Source organism: Ornithodoros turicata, chromosome 1 (assembly GCF_037126465.1).
Source record: "Ornithodoros turicata isolate Travis chromosome 1, ASM3712646v1, whole genome shotgun sequence".
In the NCBI taxonomy this organism is placed as follows: domain Eukaryota; kingdom Metazoa; phylum Arthropoda; class Arachnida; order Ixodida; family Argasidae; genus Ornithodoros; species Ornithodoros turicata.
Window position 1 is genome coordinate 102,228,860 of NC_088201.1, and position 25,756 is coordinate 102,254,615.

The 25,756-nt window shown below is 46.1% G+C and overlaps 1 protein-coding gene across 2 annotated transcripts in view; it reads right to left on the reverse strand.

Moving 5' to 3' along the window:
- Positions 1–370: 370 nt before the first annotated feature.
- LOC135378520 (flavin-containing monooxygenase 5-like) overlaps positions 371–25,756 on the reverse strand; it is a 38,453-nt gene continuing 13,067 nt past the window's right edge. For both annotated transcript variants that reach the window (XM_064611572.1, XM_064611571.1), the window contains 5 exons: positions 16,981–17,398; positions 14,480–14,806; positions 10,841–11,041; positions 6,371–6,502; positions 371–1,213 (listed from right to left, as the gene is read on the reverse strand). In XM_064611572.1, coding sequence (XP_064467642.1) covers positions 893–1,213; positions 6,371–6,502; positions 10,841–11,041; positions 14,480–14,806; positions 16,981–17,364 — 1,365 coding nt within the window. In that variant the 5' untranslated portion in view covers positions 17,365–17,398 and the 3' untranslated portion in view covers positions 371–892. The remainder of the gene's footprint in view (positions 1,214–6,370; positions 6,503–10,840; positions 11,042–14,479; positions 14,807–16,980; positions 17,399–25,756) is intronic.

Here is a 25,756-nt window from a genome sequence, read left to right on the forward strand (position 1 = left end):
CCTTTCCCCTCTGCAACTCCTTTTGAGGAGAGCTGCCATTAAAAATCCGTTGATAGTGGAGCAAGTGTCGTCTTGTGTGTTCCGTTGTCTGTGTCTCGTGCTCCAGTTTTAATACAGTCATGTACCAACAGGCCCACTCTGCCATTTTGAGGAAAAGACTTTGCCATACTTGGTCGGTAGATGTACAGCCTGCACTACAGGCGCCAGTTAAGGCTGCCACCTGCTCCAATTTTGTTTATTTTTTATGTCTGTTACTTACAACCAACTACAGCCTGCAACACCGCAATAAGAATGGGGCAATTGCTTGGAGATGTTTAAGCTGCTAGGGAAATGGCTGTACAGCCAGACTATGATGACTAAAGCCCGGATGTCTGACACGAAAAAGGTTGGTTTTATTCGCATATAAAGGCAGAAGAACCTCTATTAATGCGTCACAAATTACAGCACATTTTGTCTTTGGCTAAACGAATGCGGAAAGCAGAGAAAGGAGTGGTTCGCGATTACACATGAAAGATAAAAAGCAGCCCTTCAACTACGGTCGCGCTTTTATTATCAGGGCTGTCACAAGTCTTACATGATATGTATGGTAAGAAGGTGAAGAATGGGGTTCGGTTGATTGGGGAATGACTGCACATTGAAATAGAAATTTACAAATCGCCCCTTGGAGACAGAACTATTCCTTTCATGAGAGCAACTTGCATTAGAACATTTACGCAACAACAACAAATGTAGAATAGGAGTAATCTGCTCAATGTATTTCGAAACGATGTACTTACAACTCACTACTCAATGGTGTATGTATTGCACTCACACACACTCTGGACAGCCGGAATATCGCAGCCCGTACGACACGTGCCTCCCAGGATACTACGTTACAATTATAAAGGTTTTGCTAACAGTACCTACATAAAACATAAGCTAATGCGATAAAAAGTAGTCCTATCATGATGCAGACGGTCCGTGATGCGCTCTCTTCCCCCGTAAACCACTTTTGCGACTTGTTAAGAGGAGCGACAATCCTTGCCCTCACTCCAAATATGGCGTCTCTTGCACCTTTCCATGCATGAGGCCCTTCCAGTCGGTATTGATAAGGAACAGCGGGTCCCAGAACCAGTTTCCAGAATAGCGCCTGGTCCGTGAAGAAGTACTTGACGAGATTAGGACAGGCTCCGATTTCTGAGGCCATGGCGTCCATGCCGTCGACCCAGTTCATCTGCAACACAATTATAATTAGTGCATGTCGGAAGAGCACAAATTGAAGAAACTAATTTCTCAGGGGATTTTCATCCGAACTACGATTTTTCAATACGATACTTCCTCATTGTGCAGTTTCTCCAAAGCAACCACACAATGAGAGTGTTACAAGAATAGCAGACCCTGCACGCATTTATTGCAGTGGCGTCGTTCGAGCGCAAGCGTTGCGCCACGGTTGCGCAAGCATACACGTTGTATGTATGTACGCTGAATTCCACGACAAATTATTATCGAGGTAATCGTCAGTCCCATTTCACAGGAGGAATTGTGTAGGTTCATGGTCAAATAATAAATTTTATTTGCATTCGTAGCGGTGGCTTACAAACTTGCGACAAGCTATTTTTCGTCGCATCTTTGGTGGTTGTTTCTTTATCCCACACGATTCTTATTTATAAACACTAGCTGCTCAAAGGTGGATGGATTAAGTTCATCTTGGCAGTCTTAATTGGACTACATCATTAGGCTTCCAGGCGCTGGAAGCCATCTGACTTCTGAAACCATCAACACGGGCGCTAAAAAACAGAACCGTCAAACTCGAAAATGAACGCTTAAGAAATTGCGCAGCAAACGTTTCCTCTCCTAACGCTCCATTTCACTTTTCATCACGAACTGCACTCTTCGGCTGTCGCATAATCTGTCCGGTGTTGGAGCACGCTGGCTCCAGGGCTCTTGCCGTGCGCAACACCTAGTCACCAAAACAAAAAGAGTGATGCGAAACTCTTTAGTCATAGATGCTGAATAAAGTCGGGTCTTTTTATTTCGAGCGACGAAAAAGATGCGCCTTTTTTGCCACTGTCATGTCACAAGAGTACACCAGCCGATAGCACGCGTGCGGTTCGTCATGCAATACTTTTCTTAGTTGGTGCTCATCTTTGTGTCAACAGATGACCGATAACATGAGTCCACTTCACAAACATCAAGGTTCAAGAACTTCGTTCTTAAATTTGAAATTGATATAAAAATAAATATGAGCTTCCGTTCTAAGCTGACGCAACAGTATTGGACCCAGACTTCGAACAAGAATTCTCCCCCAAAATGTGCTACCAGCTTAAAGGAGAGAAAAGAAAAAGTAGTTAATGCAGGTCTCAAATACTCCACCCATGAACGTGATTTAATTCAAATCCAAATCTTCGAACAAAATGTGATTCAATTCAAATCCAAAGCCGCCAATCAAATCCAAATCAAATCTGTCAGCCTCATTTGTGGATTTGAATCCGGATTTAAACCAAATACTGATTTAAATCCCCAACGTCGATGAAACATGACGCGCACTGAATACGGACGGAATCCAGAAGATGTGGGTTCGAGTCCTACAACTGGCTAACCTATTCAGTGACTTCCTTCTTTCATCATTAATTTCTTACTCACTTGAGGCTTTCTATGTATTTGTTCTTTCTATCTGTTTCAGCTTCAGAACATCAATTGTTTCACGCTCCATATTACCACAATAATCGATGCGCCATCTCTTGCCGAGAACGAACCACGCAACAATGGTACGATTTTCCTCAATGTGACGCTAATGTAACAGCGAGTGAGTGCAGCTGCAGAACCGAAGACCTGCGCGCTGCTGGCTGGTCCAGCACGGACGCCAGACGCCGATGTCCCGTACCCACGGGTCTGACCCCCGATCTTGAACACGCACATAGCAGGCGTTATCGTTATTGCCATGCTCCAAGCGTCACGCGGCGGCACGTGAAAAGCGTTTTGGTAGGTCGGGAATTCAAATACACGCTGCGATTGGCCCTCAAGCGAGAGCTTGTGGCGAATCACAGACGAAGTGATGCATTTCAGGATGCGTTACGGGATAACGACAAGTTGAAGATCGGGCCCCTGGTGCGTTTCCTGTGTGGTCAAGCAGAAAACTACAGGTCACTTGTTTACACCTCAGCACGTGTTAGCGTGCTGGCCATGTCATGTCGAGACTGGGAGATGTCCAGGTTCGAATCCCGGAGCCGGCTGTGCTGTCTGGTGTTTGTCTTGGGCTTTCCTTAGACGCTTTCAGACATATGTCGGCGCAGTTCTTTCAGAAGTCGGCCCAAGACGCACATTCTCCCAGGCCGTTAGTCGTAACCAGGGTTGTTTGGATTTAATCGACATGGATTTCATCCGGTGGATTGTTTCGAATTTTATTCACGCAATTTAATCCGTTTTTTTTAGATTTTGTCCAGATGCGATGTGAAAGATAATCTTAATTCAACGTCACACAGAAAACTTACGCTTTATTTTATTGTAGTGTTGGCGGCTTACAAAAGCCCAGGTACGCGCAAGATTAACTTCTGTTTTTTTTTATATATTTTTTAACTTGACTTTTTGAACTTTCCAAATTCAACTTTTTCCCCCGTTTTCTTCTGCTTCTTCCCATTCAGGAAGAGACTTTCTTCTGCTTCCTGGAGACATTGTAACTGAAGTACGACAGCTAATCCAGCGTCTACATTCAGCCACGCGTGCATAGGACTCTACCTTTCGGAAAACAATGGAAACTCATTCAATGCTACTGGGACAGGCAGTTTCATAAACAGAAACTATGAGAGATCACCCGAAATCAAGAAGAACAGCAAAACACATTTGTTTTTACTCCCTGTCACATTTCTTGGCTTCTCTATATTCTCCAAAAATATCCAAAAGTATCAGGGCTTCATAAAAAAAAAGTCCACTGGAGCGGATCTTTTTGAAAATATCCGGATTTTTTTCAACCCAGGTCGTGACGCTGCCAACCTCTGTGAGGCCGACAACGGCGAGCTCTTTCACCACTCTAAAATGCAAATACAACTTGTTCTCAACTGAAAGTTCGTGTTTTAAGTAGTGTAGTGCAAGCAAAATTAGTTCGCACAGAGCTACCGTTTACAAGAAAAACGCTATCGAAACAAAGCCGTCTTTGGCGGCAACCAAAGGGATCCTCAGCAAGCAAAGATTGGCGGCATCCAATGAGACAGCTGGAGAAGCGTGCATGCCCATCGTGTGCGCGTGGCTTTGGAACGGGACCGGTCGTAGTGTTCCGTACATGCGTCGCATGATGCGCATTGCTGCATCTTTCAATACCCATTTACTGAGTTGTAGCCCGCAACAGTCACACGAATGTTTCACTGACAACAATTATATTCACGTCCTTCGGGCAGTGACACCACTCCGCTTCGTAACTCCCACTATGTTTTTCGCGGGAACTGCTCCACGGCGTGGCGCGCACGCGCAGCATGAACTAAAAGCACCCGATGTATACACAATGCACGAGCTGAAGCAACGTTCACTGCCTAGTGCCGAAGTAAGAAAGAGTTTCGTATAATTCTGATTGTAACTTCGTACCGGAATTAACGTTTTCAATTATGACAATAAGTGCGAAAGTAACATAGCATACTTTGAAGTCAACTTGGTTTTGCATTTTAGTGCCCCTTTAACTTTGATCCTATATATTATGTGTTAGAGTTATAGCATATTCGATAAAACTGCACCCTGGTTGCCCACCCCAGAACCAGCAGGGTGCGGAGTGCTCCACACCGGTGGCATCCAGAGCAAGGGCAATATTGAAGATAAACCTGCAACATGGCAGTGCTCGTAGTGAGAGGCATCTGATCTTTCGCAGGGAATTTGAAAAGTTCTGCTTTTTGCACTCTTAGAAGAAAGGGTGGAGCAGCTACACCTTTTAGGAAGTAATAGTGGTTGCATATGTTGTGCCTAAAAGGTTGCAGAGTTCTACCTGCTACCTGGTTGAAGTCGGCACAACAGATTAGCGCAAATCCACTGCAAAATCCACTGCGAAAACGGCACCTATTCTGCTCTGCTAGTTTTTAAATAAAAATTTGGTAACGAATAAAAGTAAACATCTTATATACAGGGTGTGCAAGCGAAGTGTGAACGTATATTTTAAATATATATATACCCAAAAAGTGATTGTTTTAAATTTTCTTTCTTCCCGCGGACTGTCCTGGAATGGAACGAGCTACCACAGGCGATAATGAATAGTCCTACGGTTGAGAATTTCTGTAAACTGATAGCGACAGTTCTGAAGTAATGTCTTCTGTTATCTCTTTTTGTTGACCTTGTGTGTTTACCTTAAGTGTATGTATCCCACCCTACTTAGGCTTACTTGTAAGCCAGTAGTATGAATAAATAAATAAAATAAATAAAATACCACCTTTTCCGAGATGAAATCACTTGCAATACAGCATATGCTGAAGGGCACTCTTAGGATGGCAATAGCAAACTCCTATGGCTATGTCTTAATTAACTTTCAATACCTAACTTTTTAATTATAAAAGCTACGAAGTTGTCCAAATGAGAACGTCTGGTTCCTTCGGTCACCTGATAACGGAGTCGTTATCAGAACAAAAATCCGTTCGATAGATCGCCCGCAAAAAATTCGTGAAGGAACACCATCTTTTTCTTGTCATCTTTCTCATCTTTCTTGCGCATCTCGGAAACGCGTCTTTCCTTCATCCTCAATGTAAGAGGGTGAAAGAGCACAGTATCGCCTCTTGCGTTATGGAAAAAGATTAAAAGAAAACAGAAAATGCAACCCAAGATAAGGGCAGTTCCGATAGAGTAACCCGATACATTTGTTTTTGTTTTGTTTCTGCAAATTAAAGCTCACCTTCGACGCATGAGGCGGCACTGTGCTCCTTCACCCTCTCACATTAGGGGTGTCTCTGAAGATGCGCAACGAACAAAATAAAGAGAAAAAAAAAGGAGTTCCTTCACGATTTTTTTGCGGACGATCTATCTAACGGATACTTATTTGTTCTGAAAACGGCTCCGGTATCAGTCGACCGGCATGGCCGTCGCCCGGCCGACTTCCTCTGTGCGCGCCGGGGCAACTTGGCGGCGCACCGAGCGTGTGGAACCCGTTAATCGAATATCTCCGGCGTGCACCGGTGGAGTTTATCGAAGATGGGGTGTCGCAACAATGCGCGCCGGTGCAGTATATCGAAGATGGTATAAGCTTACCGCTTTACTCTTTACAGGTCGTCAGCTCGAGCCCTTATTAGAATGCTTCTACATTTCTTATGAAGTAGAAATATGCCTCAACATAAAAGATGACGCTGAATGCAAATTTGTGTCTCATTTTGCGCTACCCTATCCTACTAGAAATCCCTAAAACTATGAGTATAATATTCATGTATACCTCCAGTGTGTGCCGCAGTGAAGGAACGAACCGTTTATCCACAGCTTCCTGCTTAGCGTTGATATCTCGGTGCATTTCAGTGGTTTGCGGCAACCGGATTTTCCCACCAAGCAGATGAGCGAACCAGCGGGCCTGTAGATATAGAATTAAACGGGTCAGTTTTTAAAAGTGCTGAATGGTTGCATGACTGGTATAAAGTAATGTACTGTGTATCACATGGTTTATGATATGCAACCTGATGGTGGTGTATATTGCAAGCATCATAAGTACACAATGCATTTGTAGACGACGAGCTGAGCCTGCGCCACTTGCCATGCGTCTCGTGATATTTCGTACACAATCAGGTATCTTTCAGTTATGCGCGGACACTGTTGTTGTAAAATGGAAACTGAGCGATTTATGAAATCAACTGCGTGCCATTTTAGTAACGTCTGATTAGCGACACTTGCTGCCGTACACTGGAAAGTTGGTTAATGTAATAAAATTTACTTGAGGGCGTTTCAAGGGCCATGTCAAACATCTATGGTTTCGTTTTTAAGTTCTGCGCTATACTGTGGTCGAATCAGAGGTGGACTAAGGATTTTTCTGAGAGGAGGGGGTCCTGCCTTGGACAGCATGCTATTACGCCACTAAGGTGAATTGATACTCTATGTAACTACTGAAATTGAGGGGGTCAGGACATTCTGACCCCCCTCCTAAATTCGCACCTGGGTCAAATAGTGAACACATTTACGCGCGAGTTGCACATGTAGTTCTAAAGTTAGAACAGATGATTGGATGTGTTCCGAAATGTCTATAATACTTCTGCCATACGGGCAATTTTCAATGGTCTTTGAAACCAACTGCCATTGAACTTGGACGTAGCGCCACCAAGTGTCTGTCGTGTGAACCTGTCAGTGAGCATTGGATCCAATGCTCCCTGACAGGTTGACAAGTCATGCGCTTCGTGGCACTCCGAACGACACCTGGATGCAGAGGGCCTGGTCAATATCTCCTCTCCCTCCTTCGCTACGTGGTCACATAAAGTCAGCATTCGTTCGCTACAGGGGGTCGGACTCGCTCAAAAAAGCGTGACCATGCGGGAGCTGCCATCCGTTGGTCATGGAGGGCGTTGCCTCCCGTTGGATGCTTTATTCCGCTAAACTTGACGTGCTCGTTTCCCTAAATCCATCACTTGCTATCTAAATTCGGCGTTCTATATGCGTATCTCATATGTATTCGTTAAACAAATAAGCAGTGAATATATTTCCCACTACACCACTTGCTTGTGTGCTGCCGTTCGTTCGTCACTTTATTATCACTAAACTCGACAGACCAGACCATGGAATGGCGGGTAGTCGGGTGGTTTCGTTTTTGCCATTTCCGGTTCGCGTTGGTTCGCAGAGCAGCATGAAAATAACGGTTTACTGCGTGTATTCATCTTTGGAATTTTTTTGCCTTCCGAAATACATGCTTACATTTGTTACGATGGGTAACGATTTATTGATTTCGCTCGCAAAGCATACAAAGGCCACTTCAACGTCACATCATAGGCGGTAAACATCTTCATCCGTTTCGGTGGAAACCAAAGGGTTTGCGGTGTCGCAGGTAATCTCATAGATAAGATATGATTCACGTTTCATATGGCAACGTTTACCTTGTGATTCCGATAGCACTACTCAATTCTGCACGTATCCCGAAGATTCGTACCCAAGCAGCACAGTGTACTGAAAGTCGAGTGCAATAGGGGTGGACGGTATGTGTCTTATCAATGTTCTTTAGTTTCACGAGTCTGTTCAAGGCCTTCCACCTACCCGTCCACCCCTATTGCACTCGACTTTCAGTACATTGTGCTGCTTGGGTACGTACTCAACGCAATTACATGTCTGAACTCGCTTCCTACGGTGGACGCCGTTGCCTCCATCGGGTCGTTCCCCCGTTTGTCATCCCACGTGACTGCACAGGGTTGGCAACAAACGGAGCAGCTCCGCTGTAGTTATGGGGCTGAAATTCGTCCACTAACACTGTCCATGACCAACGGATGGCTGCGCTCGGGCGGTCACGCTCGGGGATAGGAGAATCCCATTGACGCCGCGCCAAGTACGTTCTCTAGAGGCTTCATATATTAACTCTATGGTTCGCTACTGCTATTCACCGTTCTGCGAATTCAAGAACTCGCAAATTATTGCACCTAACTTGTCAAATTTGAACTTGCAGACTAAAAGTACAACACGCTTCCCAGAAAATTACTGTTAAGAAAAATATGGGGCCGTATTAGGAATTGTTTTGTTTTCCCACTCCGCACGCGGGGACGTTCACTACTCCCAGACGACAGTGGCTGCCGCTGACTCGTCTCCATGGCAGCGACTGCTGAAAGCACGCTCGCGCTTGGCTACGGTCGTGGAAAACACAGTTAGTTGTTACCTCAGGTGGACAAGTAAGCAGGCTTTCTATATCTAGGTGGTGTTGGCACTACGCGCATGTTCAGTAGCAATTCGTTTCAATGATCATTGAAGACAGCCCCTGCGACATGGGTATAACAGACAATTGTGCATAATGTAAAAACCCCGAGACTAGGGAACACCAAGGGACAGACACAAACACGAAGTCTCAGAACTCGAAGTTTGAGACTTCGTGTTTGTGTCTGTCCCTTCGTGTTCCCTAGTCTCGGGATTTTTACATTATGCATCATAACGCTTGCTTCCTAGCTATATTTTCAGACAATTGTGTATTAGACAAGTGTAGCAATGACTGACCTCTATTACGTGTACTGCGCATTAAGCACTCTTTCGATAGGAGAGGAGGGTAGCCGCTGTCTAATTACGGAAGCTCCGTCCAATAGAGCTCCCTGTAATTTACACGTTATTGTCACGTGAGCTACAATGGGTCAAGCCAATACCACCTAGATAGAGAAAGCCTGCTTACTCTTACTGCTTAGAAGTTACAACTAAGAGTCAGCCAATCAGGATCATGTTTTAAACGGCGGCAGCCACTCGCGAACGAACTTTTAGCGGTCGTGGGCATGGAGACGAACTGACTGAATGTCCCCGCGTACTAAATGGGAAACTTTAATGGGAAATGGAAATTTCCCATGTGAAAACTTTAAAATAAGAGCGAAACGGTCCCATGTCTTTCTCATGACTGATTTTCTGGAAAGGGTTGCAGCTAAGTTAGCTACAATCATTTCTGAGATCTTGAATTCGCAGAACGGCGATTCGCAGTAGCAGACAAGTTCTGACTTTATATATGTCCACGCAGCGAAGGAGGGAGAGGAGACAATAAGCAGGCCTTCTGTATCCAGGCGGCGTTGGTCCCGCCCACTGGTGGGCAAAACGAACACACGTAGTCAATACGCCAGAACACGGGAATAGTTCTAAGCGTGGCAGGCGCCCACCACTGTGACACTTCAGTCGCTGCAATGTTTACATAACACAGGGAGCTTGGTCCACAACAGAGCGACGTAACATGCGGCTGTATAGTGTGTGGAGGAAGCAGAACATTGGTTATCAACAAACGTTATCAAGCGCAAAGCAGCGCTACCTGTGTAAGGGGGAAAGGTGCTAAATGTTGTGGGGGCACTACGATACGACAGCGCTTAAAAGCACGCGCGCTACTTTGCAGGGGACTCTTTTTGCGATCTAAGATGGCGGTGAACGGCTCTCTGCTAGCTTTGTAAGTTATGCAATAAACCTCTTCTGCGTTGTGCCTTCCCTTGCCACTGGATGGACGGGCCGACGCCCCGAGAGTGGGAACTCGGGTTCCCACAATACATATCGTCTTTCCAGCTTTCGCGGCGGTCCGGCCTGTGTTACCAGGACGGAGCCCCGATATTGCGGTTTTGGAAGAAACGCCTTCGATTGTGAATGGAGTGGCATCTCTCAATTTTGTGGTCCCTTCTAGTAATACGCAGTTTACTCCAGTCCCTGTGCAGTCCACGTAGGACGGAGGTCAGTGGTCGCTATGTCGTTCACTCTGACGTCACGCATACTTATCTTCTACAATCGATTGATTGATTGATCGATCGGTTGGTCGATTGATAACGCTGACAAGCAAAACAGCGATTAATACGTTCAATACGATCATATGACTCTGTATCATTTTTAGGCGCAAAAGCAGTTGAGCGAGTTCATAAAAAAGTATGGGAATCTGGCAATGGGCAGCGCGACATAGGCGCCTCTTTTGCGGCCAACGGCCGGGAAGGCCGTCCACGGCATCCGGACGAGTTCCCTGGCAACTACCTCACGCATAATGTCACATGTTCCTTGTGTGCACTCTAGAGTGTCAGCGGAGCTGTAATTGTCTACAAATTGCAAGCGAAATAGTAAAGCTTAAGACAGGTTTCGAGTACATATGACAAGATTATACGAACAAGTATAATAAGCTGCAATTAAATCAAGGCGTAAAAAACATTTGGTACTAAATATACTCCCAGTTATTGTTATTATTATTTGGAAGTTCGTAGTAAGCACAAGCACACAGTCTCCACGATACCTGCATCTCAGCGACGGGGAAGATGGGACCAAGAGGCTGTACGAGACCAATAACTGCTAATGTCGGATGGGGCAGGTCCGGTGGTATCACGTACTTGTACAGTCGAACCCGATTCTCGTGCACTGGTACAATGGATTCAGGCAAGAAGGGAAACTTGAACTCGTATCCTGTTCCAAGGACGACAGCATCCACTGGGGTCACCTGCATCCAACAACTATATTCACTTAAATGCAGTAAGCGGTACTGAAGACATAAGAACGAAGCAATATTTTTCGCTGTCGATCAGAGATGGGGTTCGTAAGGCTCAAGACCACAAGACATTATTGTGACGAAAATACATCTGCATAACATCGTACAGCGCAGCTTGATCTTCGATATCCTTGAGCCAGAACACTCCGAAGTCCAAATAAGGCTCAAACGAATGATCGCAAAGTAAAATGATGTTCATCTCTCACATGAGGAGTATGACATTCTGTTGAGTGTCAGAATATACGGGAAGGATGAGGAAGAAACGAAGGTGGAATGTGCCCAATCAGAACAGTGTGCATACACGCATGCAAGGCAGATCGCGAAAGAAGCTACGAGGAGGCTTCCCAAGTAGGTGTGGACAAAGTAGGTGGTCTAGATAGTCTCCCGTTACAACCGGTTGTGTATTCACGTCCATATTGGAAAAGAATAAGAAAAATCAGTTATAAAACAGTCTAGGAACATTGATTCTGTAAGGACAGGATCGTAGGTGATAGGAGGCTTAACATGTTTTCCAGAGTTCAGACGCGTTCGGGTTATTGCTTACATTATTGCCTTCTTTGTCGAAGTTTGAGCTAGGTAACAGGAAGAATTTTGAGGTTCTTTCAGGTCTGAGAAAAATTCTCTTTCACAAATACGTTTTTGTGTCTGGCAAGGTGAAAGTGAGGTCAGCAGTGGTCTACATTTTTCTGTGGACATCGAAGGGAAGAGTCCACGGTTGCCTTATATACACCTTGCCGTGTGTAGTTTCATTTGTTATGAACTTATTGTGTTATGTTATTACATCAGAGTGCTTATGCCTAATTTTGATTACATAACGTCTACACGGTTCGCTCTTGACCTTCGCTCTTTCTCCTCAGTCGCAAGGAAATAATGTTGAACATAACACAAGGAGGCAAACGAGCTGGTGTGCAGATGTAGAAGGCAATATTTCCTTGAGCCTGAGGAAGGACGAGGACGGAACAGCAACAAGACAGGTGATGGGAGGTGGAATGTGAAACTGAGCCTCGCCCTGTCTTGTTGCTGTTCCGTCCTCGTCCTTTTTCAAGGAAATGTTGCCTTCTTCATCTCAAGGAAATGTTATCCTTGGTCATGTCCACACCACTGTTAGCTTGCTGTCTCCTTCTCTGTTCGACGTATACAACTCCCTACGTCCGATAAGTCCCATCCTCCAGGCAGCAATACAAGATGTCACTGCTTTGGCAAGCTGATATAGAACATACATATGGAACGAATGCCCTACGCCGGAGATCGCCCTGCCCGGCAGGGGCGGATCCAGGCTTTTTGGCGGAGACGGGGGCTCCAGCTTTGTACAGTACGTTACATGCACTACTAGGGTCAATTAAAGCAGCGTAGATCCAGAAATTGAGCAGAGGCTCAGGACACCCAAACCCCTCACTAGATCCGCGTCTGTTATCCGGGAAGTTGGACAGGATTTCACTGGCTCAGTCGGACAAAATGTCAGCCTCGATTTTCCCAATCCTAGCCATCCTTTGTGCTGGGAAGGCCCAAAAGGGGAAATGTTTTAATCACCTTCCGCTGTTTCTCTCCCTGAGATAATCTGCGAGCTTTTTTTATTTTTTTTTTTCGAAATGGATTATCGTACTCTGTTGTCAGTCAATGTCGTTACACTGTTTTGAAGTTTTCATTTCTGTTCAGTTTGCTTGGAGCCCATCAAACTGTCTACTGGACTAAAGCTTTCGAGAAAGTGTCCTCTAACCCGTAATGCAATGCCAAAGAGAAAGCTTGTGTGACGTTTGAGAGAAAGAAAGGTTTGTAGAGACAGCAGGAACATGCTGAGAATTTAGTAAATAACGAATAGGCATACCAGTGACTCTCACATGTTTTAGGTGATGTTAAGGTTTTGAAATTGAAGTTGACATGGCTTTGGCTGATTAAACATACAATACAAAACACGCATTTTCGTGCAAAGAATGGTTCTATCTGACATGAATATATACAATGAGTTCAATAAGCACGCATTTTGTGGCCTCATGACGTGTTTTTCTCTTTGCTTTTTACACTCCATTCTCAAACTCGCACGTCTCCTTAAAGGGTGACTTCGGAACGATCGGAGAAAAAAATTGCTGCATATCGTAGTTGGTACATAACATCTACTGTATACCTGCTATAAACTTTGTTTTTCGCTCATGTGACGAATTATGCCTCAAATTAGAAAGGAATCAAACAGAAACAGGAACGCCGAGAGGAGGTCGCAGACATTTCTCCCTCCCAAGGTCACCGCATTGCGTCACTCTGCAATCTGCATGGAGCGGACAAGTAGTACACCACGCAGGTCGCTGCAGCTGTGTTACACTCCCGAAACAACAACAACAAATAAGTAATGATGATGTAGTGGAATGTTTCGCCGTGGAGGCAGCACCCTATCCCATTGCTTGAGGGGGAGAAGATGGGGAGTGATGATGAAGATGAATGTTGATGAACAACGCAAAGGACGAAGATTCGAGATCAAAATACTCGGACACTGATGAAAAAAACAGCGTTTAGTGGGCTTCCACGACTCAGGAAACCGTGCAGAAGTGGTATGACTAATGTATGGTGAAGTTGGCCGACCAGAGAAAGAAAGAAAAAGCTCCTCCATCGACGCTCGCTGGTCGAAGCTAGCCTTTCTCAAATTTCAAAAGTCGTTTTTATGAATACCCCTTCGTTTTCAGCCTATTCGTTATTTACTACATTCTCAGCATTGATTTTTCACAACTGTCTTCTGGTCGTGTAAATGATTGTGGGAATACCACAAGCTCAAAATTCGTTTGGTTGCGAAGTCTCCCTTTAAGAGGACGCGTTTTACCTGCATCGCGAGTGTACGACGCAGGGAGGTTTCATTGTAAATCCCACCAGTGAACATTAAGTGCGTCGGCGTGTTTACAAAAGAACCCGCTTAACGTCATACTTTAGACTCTCCAAAAGTAGGTGACATCACCGAAAGCATCGCGGTCTGGCTTCTAGAAACAGCGCGCGCACGCACCTTTCGCGTCGCCGGTCTCCGGCTCACGTTGGAAGTTTGAGGCAAGCAGCCTTGGTGGGGAGACGAGAAACCGAGCTCGGAGGAGCAATGATGCCAGACGGTCTGCAGATTGCGCACACCATGACGTCGTACGTCCCAAAACTAGAAATTTCGTTCAAACAATATTTTGGGAGAGTGCAGCGTGAGACCTTGTAACAGTGTGAGACTTTGTAACTTTATGAAACGGTGTAAGACTCTTGCTGGCACGAGATTAGTTACAAACTCCTGCGGATATTTCCAAGAACTGTTACTGAACAGCTAGTCAACGGAGCTGCCTCTCCAAGGAACAGTGGTCTGTCGCGGCATACAGCCCGCATTCTGCCGATTGTGTACTGCCGAACTACAAAAATGCCCTGTCTTGCACTTACCTGCTGCTCGCCTTCGAACAGGACGCCTTCACTCGTGAACCCCACGATCCTTCCTTTCACCATGATTTGGCCACTGAGAATTTTATTGGGAATTTCGTCGTTAGTCGTTGGATGCTGCTGGTGGAAGCGATGTTTCGGTTTCAAGCCATATGCTTCATGGTCGAACGCAGCGTTCAGCATGTCTTCGACTTTGCCAGATATGAATGACTCTGGCAGAATGCGCTGCGCATAGTTGTTGAGCCGCGTTATGGCGGTGAGGTCTCTCGGTATTCCGTTAGGTCCGACGCGCTTCATGACCCAGCCGCCACGACGAGTTGATAGGTATACCTGTGCAGAAGGAATGCCTGTCAATGGCATGTGGCGCTGTTCAGTACATCCAAAGATTTGTATGTTAACTTTGGCATGTTTGAAACATTTGAAAAGCGAATCCACATATAATTATATGTAGAGGTTGTGCACGGGTAAGTAAATTCTTACTCTCAAGGTAAAATGAACGGTTGTTATGAAAGGTATCTACCCAATCGGTATCGCCCTCTCGCTGTGTATGTATGTATAGTTGAAGTTTTTTTTTGCGCAAGGGCTACTTAGGCCAAAGACCGCAAGTCACTGATGTCCTCTCGCTATGTGAAAATTGTTTGGTTCGTGGCCAAATCCGGCCCACCAACGCTCTGCTCCAAAAAGCACTTGTAAACTTTTCGGACACCGTAGGACTTGGGTCCTGACTGTGAGGGGACTCATTATTCCGTTTCACCACATTACTACCAGCAATGGGATAGAGCGTCGCCCTCTGGCGATGAAGCTCCCCAATCATCATATCAAAAATAAGGTTTTTGTTGTTTGTTCCTAATCGGTGTTTCAATGCATACAAGGTGTTGCACTCGCGCGGGTTGTTACATTCGCGTAAATGGTTTGTTCATATAGAGCCTACCATAAGTATCACAGACATCACGCCATCACGAACATGTTACGTTCGAGTAAACGCATCACGGACAGTTGCGTTCGCTTAGATGATTCTCTAATGTTCATAGAACCCATTATATAATTTATACGTAATTTATTTATAAATTTACGCAATATATATATACAATATCTTATATTTAATCAATCGTCACATTTACTAATTACTCGTGCGTATATATCCGATGCAAGAGAACTGCAGAGAACGAATAGAGTTTTTTCTTCCACGTGCAACGTATCTGTCCAAACAGGGTGAAGTGTGACCGCGATTGTGCGGAGTATTGCTGCTGACCTCACCTGTCTACAAATGTATTAAACGAAAACGGGCAGGACGCGCACACACATTTCTACGGTGGCCTTCCACACTTGTTTATAATGTGTTTCAACTTCTTTTTTTGTATGTGTTCACTTTCCCACCTTTCCCCCGTCGTTCTGCAGAACACGCCGCAGCCGAAAAAAAAAAGGGAGTCACCTCGGTGCTCCTTTAATCTTTCGACAGCTGAACATTAGCCACGTTTACATGAACTCGACAGGAGCGGGTCGAGTTGAGCTGTGGAGTTTTACTCGCTCGTATAAATGCTGTCGGGTCGCGTTCACCCGAGTTCGAAGTAACTCGTTACTGTAAGTAAGTTCCTTTTTCTGGTAACTTATAACTTAACTCGGTACTTTACCGCCGTGGTGACTTTCAGAGGAACTCATTTCCTTTTCAGGTAACTCCGCCAAAATAACTTAAGCTAAGTTCCAAGTTACTTTTAATTCACTTTTCACTCACGCCCACATATTTCCTTGGTTTCTATGTGGTTCTTTCGTGGCATTTTATGCCAGAAAACGTGATACTCAATCAATGACAGTGTTCTGTTCAGGGAGTAAGAACCGCTGCAATCGAAATGAAGCTGAACCATTGTGCGCCCACACGGAGTAACATGTAAAGCGTTGGAATTGTGGGACAAATGAAAACTATCTAAGCATATGTTGCACTCCTCCGCAGGCAATTCAAGATCTAACTCAACTGCTCACGCGCGCTGCACCTGTGTATAGCGCTATTTTGTGTCGGAAGTAACTTCGAAATAACTCGTTCTTATTTTTAAGTAACTCCGTAACCGCGAGTTACATTTCAGGCCGAAGAACTTCGTTACATTAACTAACATTAGACTAACTTACATTATTAAGTAACTTAGTTACATTTTCACACACTAATCTACCTCGCACCGAGTTCCTTTTGACGGGTAACTTGTCAATCTATGGCGTTGACTCTTCGTCGAGTGGAGTCTGGTCAACCCGACAGCAGGGGGTGGATTAACTCGGTCGACACTGCACGGCTGTGTTGGCACTGCTCGGCTCGGCGCGGGACTTTGGAGCGAGTTCATGTAAACAGCGTCGGGTAGAGTTCAATTCGACTCGACAGTCAACTCGACACGCCAGTTCATGTAAACGCGGCTATTGAGGTATTACTTCTTGCACTGCGCCAGGAATGTAATATCAAAAAAAGACGGATGCGGTAAGAAAGAACACGTGCCCAGGAAATGTTTCTCAAGTCCGCATACCTGCGATGCCACATTTCCTATCTCCACAGCAGCGTCGCCAGCCGAGTTTCCTAACCCGACTACAACGACCCGTTGATTTTTGAAGTCGTCCGCTTCCTTGACGCTGTGCGTGTGGACTATCGTGCCCTTGAAGTTCTCCTGGCCAGGGAAATTTGGCATATGTGGATAAACGTGATGACCGATGCATATCATGACGGCATCAAAGATCTCCTGGCTCTCGACACCCGTCTTCGTGTGTCTCAACACTACGTGCCACCTTCCAGTTTCGACGAAATTTTCATCCTGCTTCACCCGAATGACCTCCTTATTTGGTTGGAAGCACTTGCCTAAATCGAAGTGCTTGGAGTACGATTGAAAGTACGACAGCATGGCCTTGTTGTGCATGTAGTTTGCCGACTCTGGCGGTGGTGGGAAGTCACTGTCGGAGAAAGAGGAACCCATTCGTGAGAAAAGGAAAGTGAAAAGATCAACTGCTTTTATGGACGGCGTGAATGGGGCACCATATGACAAAATAGAATAAGGAACGTCCCACTGACAAGTTGTGGTGGTGGCGGCGGCGATGAGGGAACTGCTGGCCGCCGTCGGCCACGCTTAGGTGGGCACCGTCACGATTATCGCAGTGTGTGTGTGGGGGGGGGGGGGGGGATCGCGCGCCTAAACCGACTTCACACGGAACTGTGCCGACGTCTGTCTTAAAGCGCCTGAGGAACACCCAGGAAAAACACCTAGACTGCACAGCCGGCTCCTAACAAGCAAGACCAGCACGGACTAGCAAGAGAGACCATTGAATGACCTAGACCTGGCGCGCGTTAACTACTGGTTATCAGTAAAGCGTAGTATAGAGAACAACAACATTACCTGGTATCATATTTCTTAACGTAGCCTGGATGAAAGTAAGCCAGGTTAATGAATGTTTCTTAACCGTTTTCAGCAAGGTAAACAAATGACATTGGGCCATTCCACGCCAAATGATCCAGAGGTGCCGCTCGACCCCCCACCCCAGAATTTTTTGTGATTTTTTTTTTTTTTTTGTGGTTCCTCATGACTCCGAAAGCAACAAAACATTGGTCTTTTCTAACGACATTGAACTTTATGGGGTGCAGAGCCCCTCAAAGATGCAGTTCTTGGAGAAAACCTATGGCGTTTTGAACAGACATTACGGCTCACATAAGGCACGGATCATTTTAGAAAGCGTCTTATTTGATAGGGGTGAGTTTGTTTTACCGTATTTAAGCAGTTTTCACCATCGCACTAGATGGTCTCGACGCTTGTAGCATGCACGAAATTTGCAAATTTTGCGCAAGTTTACGACTGCTTGCAATCTAAAATTCTGAAATTTTTATTCCTCCAATTTTTTTAGCGCATAGCCCCCGTGTTGTACATTAAGTACACAAAAAATCCAGTCCGCGGGTGCAATGTAATGTAAGCCGCAGTAAAAATCGGGAAGTTGTGAATATTCGACGGAATGCCACTTTGACCGAAACTTTCGGTATGAGGAGGTTGGGATAGAAGCGTGATCAAGCTTCAAGCATTCGCTGCACCGTCTTCCTCGCAAAATGTTGCAAAAAAATCTCAGAGCTACTTTTTGTTAAACTCAAAGAATATTTTTTTAATTGAAGGTAGCTTCGCAAACGTGTATGCGCGCTGCGGTGCACCATAGCGAAGGAACAGCTGAAGAACGGAGGAACACTTCGTAATATTATGTTTGCTTAATTACTAGGACTTCATTACAGGCTCGCCCTAGCCGTGACGTACTGTACTGTGTGTTTACAGCTAAGTGTCGATACCCAATAAATGCCAAATGTCAAATGAGCGGTTCACTTACAAAACACTGTCACACTATTGAACAGCAAATAACAATTGCGAATACGTGTGTCCCTCCTTCGAGACCCGAAGGCTGTGCAATGAGAGCCCACCAATCTGACCATCTCGTGCATCAACGAAACTTTTACCCAGCTCGCGCTGCTGGTAAGTGAGAGAAAAACATGGAGACGGGGTTCATTCAGGCTCCATGGTACCATATGGTTGATTTTTTGCCGTCAGTTGAGTCGTTGACATTAGTAGAGTAACCATGACAGGAACAGTCATCAAGTATTACCTGCACCGAGTAAAAAGGGGTGAATGTTGTCACTCAGTAAGTTCCTGAGGTGTGCCATTCTTTCTTTCTTTTTTTTTTTTTTGCATGTGTGCGCTAAATCATTAGTGAATGGGAAATAGATTTCCGTCCTTTTAGCTGTGTACTTCTCTTGCACGTATACTTACTTAATACTCTGATATACAATTTTTGTCTCTATGTTCGCCAACAGTGCAAATGTACGTATCAGAAAAAATTTGTTTGTCATGGATGCTATCACTTTCGATACCCGATAAGCTATTTCCAGGAATTTCTGTTGTGTACATAGCTATGATACAGTGTTATTCAGGACGGGTCTACATTTGCTTCATTGTCGTCTTGCATACGGGGTATAGTTATTTCGGAGAAACATGGGCGGGCGTACGAGGATTGGTGACACTTGCTATGTGGAGACACTTAGGTGCATAAACGTGATCCCTAAAAACGATTTCATATTGACCTGTGACTTTTCGCCTTATTCCTTGGAACCTGATCACTGCCTATGTTGCCCGTACACCCTCACTTCTCTTTAAAATGAGGCGGCTAAATTCACCAAACTGCAATTATCTCTACCGTGGAAGCTGACATCCCACAAAAGCTCCTACATTGTCAGCAGCACCTTCACCATGGGCCTGTTGCTCTGGGCCAGGTGGCGCGAGTGAGCAGCAACATCAGCGCCCCAAATCATGCAACACTCCCCAGTTTAGCAGACGACGCGGCACTTTCAAGTACACGGTTTCGAGTTGTTCGCGCTTTTCAAGAAGCACCGCTTTTTCTGTTGACTTCCTACAGGTTTTGTAGCTTCCTTGGCACCATACCGTTTGACACACCATGCAAAACCCGCTGATGGAACTCCTTACTGTTGGGATCCGCAGCCGTTTGGGCCCGAAATGGCGCTGTGCAAACTTCAGTGCAACAGCCCTATAGGAACACCCTTCGTTGCCATCTGCTCCAGATTGGCTGTAACGACTTTCCGTTGGCCGCCGTTGGCGCTGACCCCGTCTCGCACCCCGAGCCAGTGGGCTGTCACTGCCGCTCTCCTCGGTTTTCTCCGAGTCTCAGGACTCGTGAACTGCATGTGACTGTTGTCCTAGTGTCTTTTTTCTTCTTTCTTTCTTTCCTTCTTTTTCTTTTCCGTTTTCTTTTCTTTTTCTTTTTTGGAATAGCAAGCCGGCTCTTTGCCTGGCTAACTTTCCCTTTTTCCTTTTTTTTTCTTAATAAAGATATACTCCCCCACCCCATTAAACAACGGTAACAAGGGGTCAAGTTAACGGTTTTTCATGAGTTGAAACTCAAGATCTAAGTCAAGGAACAACGCGAAAAGTCCCAGATCTCCCTGAAATCATTTTTAGGCTTACACACTAAAGTGTCTTCACATGGCAAGCAGTATAAATGTGCCCTACCTCGTACGCTCGCCCATGTTTCTATGAAATAACTATCCTGTATCCAATGAAGAAAAATAGCATACGCTCTTTGGCTGCACGTTGAACATGTGTTTATAAGTCCCAAACGTAGCCACACCAGAAACAGCTGTCCAATGCTGGTGTGGCGACGTTTGGGACTTATAAACATATCCTGTATCCAAGGTGACTATGAAAGAAACGTTATACCTGGCCTGAATAACGCAGTATTACAGCTTTGTGCACAACAGAAATGCACTGAAATAGTTTATCTGATATCGAAAGTGATAGCACCCGTGACTCACAAAATTGTTCTCTCTACCAGACGTACATCTGAACTGTGGACGCACAAAATCGTACATGACAGCTACTAAGTAAGTTTCATATACGTGCTAGACCAGTGGACAGCTAAAAGGATCTGTTTCCAATGCTGGGATGGATTAACACACACACACACACGTAAAAAAAAAAGAAACAATGGCACACCCCAGGAACTTACTGGTGGAAGCTTTCTCCGCTTGTGTTCGGTGCAGGCAGCACTTAATCACTGTTCATGTCATAATTACTCTATTCATGTCAACGACTCGACGGATGCCGGATGCTACACGGCCAAAAACCAACCATATGGTACTATAAAGCCTGAATGCACCCTTATCTTCATGTATTTCCCTTATCTCTCACTTACCAGCACCGCGAGCTTGTTTGAAAGTTTCGTTTGGGAACAAAATGGCCAGATTGATGAGCACTCACCACACAACCGTCGGGTCTCCATGGAGGGAAACACGTGTTTGCAATCGTTATTTGCTGTTCAATAATGCGTGTGTTTAGTGTTTTCTTTCCATCAAGTGTTTTGTGATGATGATGATGATGATGATGATAATGGTAGGAGGGAAAAAATGGACATGTGAGCCTGCTCACTGCGGGACAAGCTACTCCAGGTCTAGTAAAGAAAAAAGAAAAAAAAACTCTGTGTTACCCGCCTAGTTGTTCATTAGCTACGATGCACCGCACCGTGGATACACGTTTGCGAGGTTACCTGCAATTAAAGAATTATTATTTGAGTTTAACAAAAAATATCTTTGAGAGTTTTTTGCTACAACTTGCTAGGAAGAAGATGCATCGAATGACACCTTGATCATGCTTCTATCCCCACCTCCTCACACCGAAGTTTTCGGTAAAAAATATGCGTTTTGTAGAATTTTCACAACATTCCGATTTTTAGTGCGATTTGCAGTGCACCCGCTGGACTGGACCTTTTTTGTTTAAAGTGTAACACTGGGCCTATTCGCCCAAAAAAAATATGAGGATGAAATACTAGAATGTTCTATTCTAAAAAAAATTCGCAAACTTGCACGAACTTTGCAAATTTCATGCGTGCTACAAGCGTCGAGCCCGTCGAGTGCGATGGTGAAAATTGCCTAAATACCGTAAAATGAACTCTCCCCTATCAAACAAGGCGGTTTCTAACATGCCTCGTGCCTGGGCCGTAATGTCTGTTCAAAACGACATAGGTTTTCGCCATGCATTGCATCTTTGAGGGGCTCTGCCCCCCATAAAGTTCAGTTTCGTTAGAAAAGACCAATGTTTTGTTGCTTTCGGAGTCATAAGGAACCACAAAAGAATAACATACAATTGAATTGAATTGAATTGAATTTTATAGACGCACGAATGCCTCAAAAACAATGTCACTACCGTATTTTCACGCGTATTAGCCGCGGCTTATGCGTGATTTTTTTTTCGCGGACGCTCTGCGGCTTATCCACGGGTGCGGCTTATCTGATGGCTATTTTTCCCTGGTATTTTCCCCATATACCCCGGATTAAATGAAAGGGCCGACAGTGTCTCATGTTTTTCGGAACAGAACCGTCCTGCCAGTGCACAAAGAATACCGAACAGGGGCAGGTCCACATTGGAGTGGACTGACCTTCCGAATACATTCCCCCACGCAGCTTTAACAAAAGGGGTGACAGTGATTAATGTCTCCTGGAACACCACTAACTCGTCAATCCACAAAACACACGCAACAAGGGCACAATCCGATATTAGTAGAACACTAGAACTGACCTCCTTTGTTATACACCATGCCGACACCGGAATGTGGACAACAGGATTTATGGCCTTCCCTACGGTCTCCTTTGTCGGCAGACCCACAAGAATGGTTCAATACACCTGGCATTGGGATAAAACGTGGTCAGCTAAGCGTCAGTTCTCATTTGACCTGAGCAGCAGCATTCGTGGATACGGGCACGGCGGTTAGAGGTAAGGCATGGCTGCAACGCGGAGGCAGAGTTACGACAGCGGCTTCAAACTAAAAGTCGTCGACATCGCGGACCAGCACGGGAAAAGGGCAGCTGGCAGGGAGTACGGCGTCGACGAGCGTTGAGAGTCTCTATTGATTTTGTTTGTGCATCACTGGTTTAGCGCACAAAGCAGTCGCGTCGTATTACCCGCGGCTTATCTGCGAGTGCGGCTTATCTGCAAAAGCATTTTCAAAATGTATCTAAAAACGAGTCCTGCGGCTTATCTGCGGTGCGGCTAATACGCGTGCAAATACGATATATTGCGGGCGATGAGTGTTTTGCATTGCAGCCGTCTATAGAATGCCGTCTGCGTAGAATTCTGCATGACCTGCATTAGGGAAGGTGCGAGTCCAGATTTTTGGCATTGTGCGGGTAGTGGATCAGGCGCGGGTGCCAGAACCCTTGACTCCGGAGCACGTAGCGGGCCGGACGCGGGCTAGACGTTAAGTGACAACACCTCCTATTTCAAACCCGAAGCCTAAACCTGGAACCGGGTGGTGGGTCGGGTGCGAAAAAATTATGCGGGCTGCGGGTGGGTGCGGGTCTCTTTCCCGGTGAAATGCGGGTTGTGGGTCGGGTGAGGGTAGTGCACATGCGTGTACGGGTCGGATGCCGCGAAATTCCGACCCGCGCAGCATTGAGGTATCCTGGTCCATAACAGCGTCTCGTATCTATGCCACAGCCGCAACGTCAAATTACAAAGCGTGGCAGCAGAGACCCCTTTTTAAGTGCTGGCCCTTAGGCGAAGTACCCTTATTTAGAATGGCAGGAGTGTGACCGTGGCGAAACGAGAATGTCGAGGAATTAGCATTAGTTATTAGCTCATTCAATTGAATATGAGAAGCCTTCCTGTGTTCTACAGGGGTTATCCTATGTATCATTCCTCCTACGAGGGAGGGTAGCCATAGTTGGACGCTTGTTCCTCACTTGATGCTCGCTGCTCGCATCGCAATAAATAGAGCACGAATGAAGCCATAGTTTGTAACGTCGCACAATCTAGTGATATGCTTCCGATAGGAACCATTAAAAATTATAAATCAGCAAAGTATTCATTCAGCAAAGCCCCAGATAACCAGACTTCATTCTTTGCGCTAGAGCCGTTATTCTTACACGTCTTGTCAACAAGCGCTACCATTCCAGTACCCCACCGCCCCATGTCCACCTGTTTCCATTGTCCACCAATAGTCGAGCGCTTATCGTAGCGAGGCCGCTAACCTCCCGCTGTTTGCTGTTACTCCTTGATATGGGAGGGTTCAATGAGGCTTCATGGACAGCATGGGAGAGTGGGAAACAGCGAAGCTGCACAGACAGCTTGCATAGCAATGGCTCCATGACATCGCTCAATGGTCACTCCTCCATGCAGTGGACCCGTCATTATCATTTAAGATGCCAGGTGGCTTCCCCCGCAGCTTTAGGTCACTTCCGCAGCGCCTACGACTCAACGTCGCCTTCACATTTGTGTAACGGGTTAAGCTGGGTTACGGTAGCACGGCGCTGTGCCCAGCTTGCCACACCTCAGCTACCATTCTTCATATCATGGGGGACTGCGACCGGTACACGAGTGAACGCCAGGTGTTTCGACGCCAACTTGATCTTCTTGACCATAGACCATCCAGCTTGTCCAAAGTACTTGGCCCATGGAGCTCTCCTGCACATCAGTGCCGGGCTCTACGCTCTCTTTTTGCTTTCATGCAAGCCACTGGACTCCTCGAAGAGCTCTAAACAGAACTCCGACCTGTCGTCGCTTCGCGTTCATCATAATACATCCTCTCATATTAACCGCTGTGAAGTGGGGTAGGCCCTGTGGGTACCACTGTGACGGACCCTTCTTGTGAACTTGCGACATGAACAATATGCTGGGTGGGTCAGGTAATGCAGACCAGGTGACGTACAAAGGAGCAAGCGACGCGACAAGGCTCCGCGTCTGGGAGCAATTAGAGGACCCCATCACCTCCGGCGACACGGTGGCACCTGACGGCGGCATCAAAGGGGCGCGTACTTTGAGCCGAATGAAAACCATATGTGCGGGGTGCTCGAAGGGAAACAAGCAGGCGAGGGAGAAACAAAGGGACCGAGCCTTCGCGTTAAGGAAGAGCTTTGACGGTGGACAGAGGAGACCCGACAACGAACGAGAAAACATCTCCTGACGATTGAGAGCTCTGAGATTGCCGGTTGACACTAACCGCCTCCCGGAACAACGCCGACCAGGCCCTGCGTCACAGCCGACATGTCTGCGTCCCCGGATCTGAACTGAACACCAACGTGGTGCGACCTAGACCATCGCCCAGGGTGTCGTCGTCAACGAAGGCCTGTCAGCCAGAACAGCCAGAACAACCTGCAAGGCACGTCGAAGGGTGAGCCTGTCACACATGATGCGATGTTGTACGGCTAGGAAAGTAAATATGCTATAACTGTAAAGCGGTCTCGTCTCGTTTTTCCTCGCCTCAGCGTGGGCCCACCCGTTTTAGTTGTGTTAAATATTAATGTGGATGCAACGCGAGCAGGCGGGTGCATCACATTAAAGTGGTGGCAGCGGTGGGATCCCTGTGTGAGAAATCGCTGAGGAAAAGTGTGAGACCATTGTACCCTCACACGAGAGGAAAAACGATCCGCTATGGCACAGCCCGTTGTTAGCCCGAATAGTGTAGGCGCAGGTGTGTTAGCACTAGGCAGTATGGTTCCAACTTTTACGGGAGACAGTATGGGGCCCCGTTTGTCGGAATTCCTGCAGATTCTCGAGCAGGTTGGCCATATGGGACGTTGGCAGGATAGCCAGCTGATAGGGATCGCAAGATGCAAAATGGTAGGCGCGGCTTACACCTTCGCGTGGCAAGATGATGAGGTGTGCGCAGTTCGAACGTTCGCAGAGTTCAAGGCCTTGGCCAAGAAACGTTTCGACACGGAGCCTGCACACATGAAATTAGAGAAATTCATGGGAGCAAGGCAGAACACGGGGGAGGATG